The sequence below is a fragment of the Eutrigla gurnardus genome, assembly GCF_963514095.1.
Source record: "Eutrigla gurnardus genome assembly, chromosome: 13".
Taxonomy (NCBI): Eukaryota; Metazoa; Chordata; class Actinopteri; order Perciformes; family Triglidae; genus Eutrigla; species Eutrigla gurnardus.
The window spans coordinates 902,361-913,414 of record NC_139936.1 but is presented as its reverse complement, the minus strand read 5'-3'; the positions used below and the strand labels follow the sequence as shown (position 1 = coordinate 913,414).

At 45.7% G+C, this 11,054-nt stretch overlaps 2 protein-coding genes across 2 annotated transcripts in view; both read left to right on the top strand.

Annotated features, from left to right (window-relative positions):
• Positions 1-1,221: 1,221 nt before the first annotated feature.
• Positions 1,222-5,142, top strand: mak16 (MAK16 homolog). Its single transcript, XM_084025262.1, has 10 exons — positions 1,222-1,390; positions 2,217-2,266; positions 2,402-2,511; positions 2,623-2,687; positions 3,441-3,592; positions 3,855-3,909; positions 3,990-4,064; positions 4,165-4,269; positions 4,355-4,423; positions 4,570-5,142. The coding sequence occupies exons 1-10, from the start codon at positions 1,376-1,378 to the stop codon at positions 4,777-4,779; spliced, it is 906 nt and encodes a 301-aa protein (XP_083881388.1). The 5' UTR covers positions 1,222-1,375; the 3' UTR covers positions 4,780-5,142.
• Positions 5,143-5,967: 825 nt separating this feature from the next.
• mfsd14bb (major facilitator superfamily domain containing 14Bb) overlaps positions 5,968-11,054 on the top strand; it is a 13,620-nt gene continuing 8,533 nt past the window's right edge. The window contains exons 1-5 of the mRNA XM_084025242.1: positions 5,968-6,335; positions 8,074-8,160; positions 8,636-8,698; positions 9,432-9,559; positions 10,997-11,054. The exon at positions 10,997-11,054 is cut by the window's right edge and continues 57 nt beyond it. Coding sequence (XP_083881368.1) covers positions 6,279-6,335; positions 8,074-8,160; positions 8,636-8,698; positions 9,432-9,559; positions 10,997-11,054 — 393 coding nt within the window. The 5' untranslated portion in view covers positions 5,968-6,278. The remainder of the gene's footprint in view (positions 6,336-8,073; positions 8,161-8,635; positions 8,699-9,431; positions 9,560-10,996) is intronic.

Here is an 11,054-nt window from a genome sequence, read left to right as displayed (position 1 = left end):
ATCTTTCTGGTTCATGAGTATGATGATCGGTGCGTTCACGGACAATCCGTGAAAGGCGCAGCCCTTCCTTGTTACGCTCTGCGCCTCAGCCCTTCTGACCCTGAACCGGAGCTCACACCCAGATAGTAATGTTAACGTGGTAGAAGAAGAAACGGCATTAAGTCTTACTAACTGACCTGTGCAGCATTACTACTGCATCACGTGGTTAAATCAGTGGTCAGTAGAAAGTAGAACGTTTATTCAGATACAAAATCACAACTATCAACCAAACGTTTTACTGGTCGTGTGTAATAATATTCTAATATTGTAATAATATTCTAATATTATAATATCATGTATGTGTACTTCTGGTGTAACGGTGCCAGTCCCTTCAATCTGCATTACAATGACTTTAAATAGAATAAGATATGAATACAAAATACATAGAAAACTATATATACACTGTTTACAATAATATAGTAATAAATACGTGTATGATTGGTCGTTGAGAACATTTTAGTTAACACTTATTTTTGTTCTAATAATGCTTTGTTTTATATGAGTTTTATCCATCCATCCATCGTCCACCGCTTATCCTGTATTCAGGGTCGCGGGGGGCTGAGGGAGGAAGCCGGAGAACCCGGAGAGAACCCACGCTTACACAGTCAGGGGGGTTTAGCTCAGGAGGTAGAGCGGGTTGGCTGGTAACCGGTCCGATCCCCGGCTCCTCCTAGCTGAGTGCCTGGTGTCCCTGAGCAAGACACCTCACCCTAATGTCTCCTGACGAGCTGGCTGTCGCCCTGCGTGGTTGACTCCACCGTCGGTGTGTGAATGTGTGAATGAATGGGTGAATGTCAGTCATTCCTGTAAAGGGCTTTGGAGAAAAGCACTATATAAATGAGGCCATTTACCATTTACATCCAACTGACTTGTGTGTATGAAGCAGCAAATTAAATTTGAAGATTAAATTAATTTAAAGCAGCATCTTTTTCACATTCACACATAGAAATCCAAACAGATTTACACAAATAAAGAATCATCCAAGTCATTATTGTATTTTGTAATAAATGCATATTTTATTTGTTAATAAATGTTAATACTTTTTCACTACAAAATAAATAGTACATTACATTAGATAGTATGATATGAGGTAAAATAAAAAAAATAAAAAAGTATCAATACAGAGTCAATGAATCCAGTCTCGCGATACGTCTTCCCTCTACGTCACTGCCGGGATCTCGTCCGTCCAAACAGACATGGTGGCACCCTGAACGTCCATGCGGCTTCGAGGACAGAAACACAGCGTTCAGAACTCCGCGTGAACGTGTAAAACACCGTGAAAACACCGTGAAAACCGCCCGGTCTGCTGCGTGCGCGAGTCCGCGGGGAACCGAAGATGCAACACGACGACGTGAGTGTGAACAGTTAGAATGAATGCCGCTAATGTGCGCGGCTAGGTGTTCATGCTAACGTTAGCTTAACGACAACTAGATACGCTGTTAAATGTTCCGGTTTCAGTAACTCGACCGTGCTGGTTAGCAGCTAGCGGCGCTGGCAGACTATAGCTAGCTTCACTGTTGATGTGCGGTTGAAATGTGACGTTTTAGCGGCGTCTCCGACACGATGACGCTGAAGCTCGGTGGAGCCAGATCACGTTTGAAAAACGTCTGTTTTAAGGTTTCCCGGCTTCTCTGGAAACACACACAACTGTTACAACGTGGCTAGAGACGTAGATCAATATGGTCACGTGGTGACTTCATTTCGGCAACACCTGTGACATTCGTCTTGTCGACAGTCACGATCGAGTCCGATCGATTGCTCTTCTCGCGTCTGAACGCTCCGCTGGAAGGAGCCCGTGGTCACGTGACGCCGAATCCCGTTTAAAAAATATGGATTTTAAGGTTTTCTGACTTCTCTGTAAAAAAACACGACTTACAGAGTTTGACTCGAGACACATAATAATAGAGTTGTAGAGGGAATCCATTTCGGCTGAACGTTACCTCCATCATCTTCTAGTTATGGACAATTCACCAGAATGTCTATGCAAACACTCAACATGTTATTTCTCTGGGAAGTTCTCTTCCAAAGCGTCCCAGAATGTTTCAGTGTTATAGTCTGATTTCACTACCGTCAATGAAGACATAAATGCTGCAGCGCTTCAGCTATATTTCTTATGACACAGAATACAGAATGCTATTATTTATTAATTCATAAATATTGAATGATTTGTACTGCAGGTAATCTGGGACATTATTGGGAACCAACAGTTCTGCTCATACAAAGTCAAGTAAGTGTCGAACTCCATGTGGTTGGTGGATGGTTTTTATTAGTTCAACTGTGTGTTCTTCAGGTTCTTGATCGTCACGTGAGCAACGATGGTCGTGAACGTTTGACTTGATGGTGTTTTCTGTTTCTCGTTCAGGACGAAGAGTCAGAACTTCTGTCGTAATGAATACAACGTTACGGGGCTGTGTAACCGCACTTCCTGTCCGCTGGCCAACAGTCAGTACGCCACCATCAGGGAGGAGAAAGGTACGCTTTGGAACTTACACTGGCTTTACGAAGTTAAAGTACCAACCACTCCAAGTAGAGGTATTCTACTAGAAGTACAGACGTCTTATATTGAATCATTGTGTTCTCCAGGCCAGTGTTTCCTCTACATGAAGGTGATCGAGAGAGCAGCCTTTCCTGCCAGGATGTGGGAGAAGGTGAGCGGCTGTTATAACACACTACTGGACTGCGTTAGTGATGTCACCATACCAACACTGGCAGTTTGATGCAATGTTATGTAAATATTAGGATACTGAAACGTCTGGAAAAGTAAAGGAGTTATAAATGAGGGAACATGGAACTTAAAATGAGTTTCTATTAATAAAACATGTAGATGTTTTCAGTAATCTGATGTATCTATACTTGAGTTATGTGATTTCTTTGATATTGAACTTCATATTTACAACCAGACTTCACATTAAACAGCCTTTATTAAGACTGTGTAAAACAGCGCCCCCACTGCCCATCAGTACCCGTTCAGGTGGAGAGTGGTACTGCAGCAGGGAGACAGAAACCCACTAAATGATAAAGAATCAGGATGAAGTTCTGTGAGAAGTTGATGAGGGGAAGCTGCTGAAAGCAGGAAGACCACACAGTAATGGTAGAAAGCTCTGGTTGAGGTGAAGTGGTGGTTCCTGAGAAACCCAATAAAACCAGACTTGTGGTCTCTGGTGAATCATGTGTTGGATGAATGTTGAACAAATACGCTGGCTTTTTCATTTGTTGCACATTAATCTCTCTCTGTGTGTGTGTGTGTGTGTGTCTGTCTGTCTGTGTGTCTGTGTCTCTGTGTGTCTGTGTCTGTCTGTGTGTCTTTGTCTGTCTGTGTCTCTGTGTGTCTGTGTGTCTCTCTCTCTCTGTGTGTGTGTGTGTGTGTGTCTGTCTGTGTGTGTGTGTGTCTGTGTTTGCAGGTGAAGCTCACTAAGAACTACGAGAAAGCTCTGGAACAGATTGATGAAAATTTGATCTACTGGCCTCGATTCCTCCGACACAAATGCAAACAGCGTTTCACCAAAATCACCCAGTACCTGATCCGCATGCGCAAGCTGGTCCTCAAGAGACAGTAAGTACCTCCATGCAGTACTACAGTACAACAGAGTACTACAACGCAGTAATGCAGGAAGTAACTGAGTGGAGCAGGAAGAAGGAATTAAAGTAATTAAATAAAACTTAGATGAATTAATTTATTGTGATGTAAATGAAACTTTGATTGGAAGGTTGACGATATAAAAATAAAACACATTCATAGTAGAGACGTGATAGAAGACGTTTGTTACTGAGGTGATGAAGAGGAGTTGAACGTTCTGCCCCGGCGTGTTTTCCAGGAGGAAGCTGGTTCCTCTCAGCAGGAAGGTGGAGAGGAGAGAGAAGAGGAAGGAGGTGAGCCGCCGCCGCCGCTGCTGCACGTGGTCGGCCATGTTGTTAACTGATCACATGATACTAACGCATCCTGTCCACAGGAGAAAGCTCTGATCGCCGCTCAGCTGGACAACGCCATCGAGAAGGAGCTTCTGGAGCGCCTCAAGCAGGGAACGGTATGAATACTCTACCTCCGTTCTGACCCCCGGTACGCCGCAGTGCCACAGGGAGCTGCAGACGTGACATCACTTCCTGTTTTCCTGTTTGTTTTTTCAGTACGGAGACATCTACAACTTCCCGGTCCACGCCTTCGACAGAGCTCTGGAGCAGCAGGACGCGGAGAGCGAGGAGGAGGAAGAGGAGGAGGAGGAGGATGACGAGGTGAGGAAGGATGCTTTCATCTGATCAGCTGTGTTTGAGTTCACGTGTGTGTTGGACGAGTCACGAGTCTGCTTCCTGTCTGCAGGACGTCGGGAAGAGAGAGTTCGTAGCAGAAGAAGAAGTGGAGGAGGAGAGCGACCTGAGCGACTTCGAGGTTCGTGATCTATTGATTAGTGATCTATTGATTAGTGATCTATTGATTGAAGTTCAGTAAATTCAAAAAAATGCAGCTTATTTAAAAATGATGATTTTAAGAACAAAGAGTGAAGTTTAAAAACATTTTGAATGGTCTTCTCTCAGGACATGAACAACCTGAAGACGAGCAGCGATGAGGAGGAACGAGACGAGGAAGAGGAGGAGTCCAGTGAGGAGGAGATGGAGACGGAGGCGAAGGCCTCCACGTCTAAAGGCAAATCTCCAGCCAAAGGCTCAGCGGCGAGGAAGAAGCGAGCGTACGTGGAGATCGAGTACGAGACAGAGCCGGCCGCCAAGACCAGAGCCACGTCGTGATGTCACACCCTCGGCTGAGGACACGCCCCCTCCACGCCGGTCACACGTTTATTTGTTAATGGACGCACACAAGAAGGATCTGACCTGGAATCAGATCTGATTATTACACCCAACGTGACTTTAACGCTCATTCTGCTCAACGTGACTTTGAAAATGAATATTGAGTTCATAATCAGGATGGTGAGCGTGTCAATAAATCCATTTTTAAGAAAAAAAATGAGTTTCCCATCTCAGGGTCGGTCAACTCAGAGTTCAGAGTTTGTTAAACCTGCTTTCTGGAATAGCAAAAAGTACTTTTTGATTTGATGTTTATTGATATGCAGCAAAGAAAGGATCTTGGATGTGAAAATCTACTTGGCAATAAACCTTTACAAAACAAACAAATAATCAATACAGGTATTAAAATACAGATGGATGAAAATGTGATTAAATATAAAAAATATATAAATATAGTCTAAAATAGGTAAAGTAAAACAAGTTAATAACAAACATTTTTAAGATGTTAAAAACAAATGTGGAAACTACTTAAATGCAATTTAATTTAAGAAAAAAAGAAGCTTTGAGCTGTTATTAAAACTAAAACCATAAGTTTATAACAGCGACCAGCTTCTTTCCTGGTGATCTGTTTAAAACGATCAAATGTTCAGGCTTTTATTTTGTATTAAATCTGGGCGGAAGTGTGCCTTATTAGGGGCCTCTGGTTGCCTTGACACTGGCGGTTGTTTGCGTGGAAGCCAAAAATTCCTCCACGGCCGAGTCCCGCCTTTCACCCGCTTGCCAAATAGTGATCCAGGAGAACTTTAGCAGCTAGGATTTGCGGACCTATCTTCCTGCCAAATTCTGAGATTGTTTTTTTTTTCACTCGCGCGGAGTTTCAACGGCAGAATCACGTGACCACGTTTCAAATGATGTTAGGCTTTTTAAAATAAACAGCTTCGTACGTTAATAAAACACCATCTGCATTGTAGTGTGGACGGCGGCCCAGTAGGGGGCGCGCTCTCACCGGACGTGTCTACGTATAGGTGGGAGTAAACGTGTAAACTGACCCATCTCACACTCGTGGAGGGCGGAATATCGTCCCTGAATAAGAGCTGATCCGGGAACAGCTTGTGTTATGCGTTATAACGGTGGCGCTCGTTTCCCTACAAGAGGCTGCCCGACAGGGGCGGGGTTTAGACGTGCGTTGAAACTACCCAATGAGCATATAGCGCCGCCCGCTCGGGGGACTCCGGTGAAGCAAACACGGCGACAAAACTGTTAAATTACAATCATAGCGGAGGAATTTTTGGGGGAGTTGGAAGCCGCCGAGAGAGACTTCAGCGTTCACCCCGCTCCTGCTGCTGCTCCTCCCGCAGAAACAAGTCCATGGTGGCGCGGAGGACGACACGTAGATCCAGATCAGACCGCAGCGGGACACCCTGGAAGAGACGGAGACACCCCAGGAGGATGCCGAGCGACGCGGACTCGATGTGAACATCGTGACGGCGAGATGTGATGAGATGATCCGGGAGAAGACGGCGACCGAGGCCAACGACGTCATGTTGGTCCGGAGCTCGGTGAGGAGTGCGCTAGCTCACCGGTAGCAACTTAGCGGCTAATCACGAAGCTAATCGGAATGTAACGGTAAAACCAGCAGAGACGTCACGGCTAGGCTAGCTGGACGCTGAGCTAGCAGCTACCGCGGGGCTAGCTAGCCGTGTATTGACTTCAGGTGGCTAGGTTAACAGCTAGCATGCTAGCATCGCCTCTCGACAGGTGAACCGCTGCGCTGTTTTTCACGGGTCCGAGCGTCTCCTTGGTTTTTCTGTGTACCTGGAGACGTGTTCACCTGGACACACGTCATCTAGCTTTAGCAGTTAGCGGTAACGGTTGCGTTGACCAGAACGTAAACACGCGAGACTAAAACGGCGTGTTTAAATGGTGATTTTCTAGCTTTAAGTCGGCGTGTGAGTGATTTCACACGGACGCTGCTGCAACACAGACTCCACTGTGTCCGGCGTTTACGCTCATAAAGTCACAAACATGGGACCGTGAAGGCATCACGCAAGTGACAGGAACCATGTCATCATCTCAGTCTAAAACCCGAAGATGCAGCTGTAAGAAAATAAATGCAGCAAATCCTCATAACTCAGAAGATGGAACTCATTTCCCTGGTTTTATTTATTTACCTACACTATTTCTCTGTGATTTTGTTTGATGAATAATCAGACTCATGTGTCGTCCTCTCTATATTGATCAAATGTTGTTTTCTTAAAGTAAAAGTAAAGTTACAGATAGAATAATAGTTTAAAGACTCTGTGACCTTCATTGTTTTAACAGGAGACTGTGATTAACGTCTCCTTCCTTCTTCGTAGCAACGCTGAGTTACAAACAAACCACATAAAGACATGGATTTATCCTAAATATCACATGCAAACAACCTACAAGCTTTTGAACTAAAGGTACAAATAAGACCTATTGAACTTGGAGTTATTGATATCGTACCAATAACCAGGTCTGCATGTGATCATCTCATTTAGAGAGATTTAGAAACACATTCAGCTTCACATCCAGAGATTCTAGAGCTGAAATAAATAATTATAATTACTCAGTCGTCATTTTCCTGATAATAGTCTAACAGCTGAAGATGTTCAGTTTACAGTGAATTCAAACAGAAGAGCAAAGGCGTGTAAAAGCTACTTTAGTACAACATTAAAACTAAACGATGTACACACATGAATGATGCTGTTTTTAGGTTGAAATAGAACAATAAAACCATATACAAAAAAGACTGAGTTTAACGTAAATCAAAGTAGAGACGGCTCTAAGGATGAATTATGAATGATTCGGGGAGAGATGAAAGAGGACACAGACCGGCTGGTGGTTTGTTCAGGGTTCATGTAGTCCAGCTGAACCACATGTGTCTTTATGTGGAAATACATTCTGTCACCTGCTGGATCCAACTTCTGGGTCAGTTTGTTTTTTGTTTTTCAACTTTCTTTGCAGATAAAAGAGGATTATACGTCCTCAGAATCAGCAGATTGACCTTTGAACTGTTTGTGTAACTGTTACAACAGTACGTGATGCTGTGTCTGTTTATGATGTGTACGTTTGAAGTCATTTTAAAGTCGTGTGCTCTCCAGCAGCAACAGGAAGGTGTTGTTGACATGATGTGACGGTGCGGTCGTCGTGTTGCCGTAGACGCTGCTGGAGTCGGACAGGAAGGGAGCGGTGGAAGACGCCACTTAGACTCGGAGCGTACAGGAAGTGAGGTTGATGACGATGAAGACTTAATGTTTGTGCCTGTCGTTTCAGCACGGCCGCGCCAGAGTGTCTCACGCCGTGGTGGTGATCTTCCTGGAGTTCTTCGCCTGGGGGCTGCTGACCACGCCCATGCTGACCGTGAGTAAACACACACACACACACACACACACACACACACACACACACGCACACACACACACAGATTTTGACAAATGTACTTATTGTAAGTCGCTTTGGATAAAAGCGTCTGCTAAATGTAAATGTACTGTGATGAGAGTCTGTGGCCGTTAGCTGGCTAGTTAGCTGGCTAGTTAGCTGGCTAGTTAGCTGGCTAGTGGCTAATTCCTCCATGATTCAGGAGAGCCAGTAGAGAGTCGAGATTAGCAGCAGATGAGGACAACGCTACGAGATGTTGTTGGGTTTCAGCTGGAAACCTGGTCTGGGGTCTAGTGAGACTTTGATGGACCCTCTTCCTGCTGCAGCTCCACGTTGTTAGTTCTGTGTGACGGATTTCATACTGATGCATTTCCTCGCTGTGTTTTCCTCGTTAGTCACAGCTGATGACATGAGACGACCAACGATTGGCTGTTTAAAGACCTTGTTGTTGTTTCAGGTCCTCCATGAGACGTTTCCTCAGCACACCTTCCTGATGAACGGCCTGGTGCACGGGGTCAAGGTAAGACCGCCTCGGCCATCAAATCCAGTACATTTTTCCAAATCATAGGACCCTGACCAACAATAAAACGCACATAACAACATCGGCATGACACATCACATGGATTCATAAAGTGGAGAAAGTCCCAGACCCAGAGTCCCAGACCCAGAGTCCCAGACCCAGAGTCCCAGACCCAGAGTCCCAGACCCAGAGTCCCAGACCCAGAGTCCCAGACCCAGAGTCCCAGACCCAGAGTCCCAGACCCAGAGTCCCAGACCCAGAGTCCCAGACCCAGAGTCCCAGACCCAGAGTCCCAGACCCAGAGTCCCAGACCCAGAGTCCCAGACCCAGAGTCTCTTCATGGCCGACAGCAGAGACGGGACTGATAGCTGAGGTTTTACAGGTGTTGTTGTCGAGTTATTGTTGGTTGTCATGGTGACGACGCACATCAGTGGGGCTGCAAAGTGATGTCACAGCTCAGCAGGAAGAGAGGACGCAGCTCTGGAGACGGATGACTAGTTATCTTGTAAAAATACATTTTTGGTGAGAAACTTGAGGCGGATCATCAGATTAATACTAAAATATTAATCATCAATGTTAAGTTCACGTAAGTCTGCACACGGTACCTAAGGAGTTGATGTCGCCGTTAACGGGATTGTTTTTTTTGTTACTGTGGTTTCAAACTGCTGCTGTTTTTCTTGATGACTACGTTTCGGGCCTGATGACATCATCGTTTTTCTGTCTTCCTGTCCAGGGCTTCCTGTCATTCCTGTCGGCTCCTCTGATTGGTGCGCTGTCGGACATCTGGGGCAGGAAGTCCTTCCTCCTCATGACGGTCTTCTTCACCTGCGCCCCCATCCCCTTCATGAGGATCAGCCCCTGGTGAGCCACCCCCCCGGCGTTTCTGTGGCCACGCCCACAATCCCACTCATAACGCTGGTCTTTGTGCGGCGGCGTGTTAGAGCCACGGAGACGCCGTTTCACTTTAAGTCTTATTGAGAGTTTTTAAAACGATGATGCAGACGCTCGCTTCCTGATCGGGTCACATGACAAATGACATCGGCTTCCACAACCACCAGTGAATCACGTGGAGAACCAATCGGAGGCGTCGCTGAGCGGGTTGTCTCCATCAGCAGCCGTCCAGTTAACCTCTGCACGTGTTGCCATGGCGACCTAGTCGTTAGAAGAGGATGTACAGGCGCATTGTTATGGTTCAAATGTTTGTGTCGGGGAAGTTTTCTCTGCTCTTACTCATTAATTCTGATGGAGTCGGTTTGATCCTGGAAATGATGAACGCTGATCCACTGACTTCAGATCAGGTTACAACACTCTGCATCAGCGGCAGCTCTCCGCTATGATGGAGACCTTAGAGGCTTCATTACGAGTGACGTCTCCAGATCTTTTTTTATTATATCGACCATCTACCATCCTGTCACTGAGAATGAAACGCTGCATTCAGAGGAAGGTCGTTTATCAAAAGGTCATAAAGGGTGCAGCTGTGTTTGTATTTAAAGCTGAGACCTGGATTGTTCATATAGATGGACACGGTTGCATTCTGGTCTGTTTCCTGATCCAGTTCGGACGGTTGGTTGAGTCTGCCACCGCCAGGGAAGCTCTCTGGATTCTGGACTCTCTGTGGGATCTGGTCTCTCAGCAGCTCCTGCTCTCTTTAAGGCTTTAGTGCTGTTTAGTTGTCTTTAGCGTTCACCGTACGGCTGAGGGTCCCGCTGAGGGTCTGAGGGGATCAGGAAGGACGTGGTTCTGAAACCAGATGGGTTCATGTTGGGATGTTTGTGTCTCAGACGTCACCACACAAGTCATTTTGTTTAAAGGAATGTTTTAAACTTTGCACTGAATGTCTTTGAAGACGTGTGACGTGCTGGACTACAGGCTGATCAGTGATCAGATGCAGCCTTCCAACGCTCACATGCTGATCATGTGAGTCTGCTGAGAACAGCTGATCCCCCAACAGGCTTCCTCTACAGGAGCCCAACTCAGCCTCACACGGTTCCCTCCGTTAGTATCTCAGCACACGAGAGGGGTCGATACCGATTATTACCGATCTATAACTGAACATTAACCCATATCTGTCTGCTGCAAACAAACAACTTTTAATTTGTGATTTAAATGCAAAATAAAATGTGAAGAGAAACCAGTTTTGGATTAAAGAGGCAACACTTTGACTTTGTGGAAGGTTTATTGATCTTTTCACCAATAATCTGAAGGTTTATGCAGACGACGTTCCTCTTAGAACCGTACAGACAGAACGCAGACGCGGCGGCGTTTTAACTCTGAGCTGCTTCCTGTCCGTGTGTTCAGGTGGTACTTCGCCCTGATCTCCGTCTCGGGGATCTTCGCAGTGACCTTCTCGGTGATC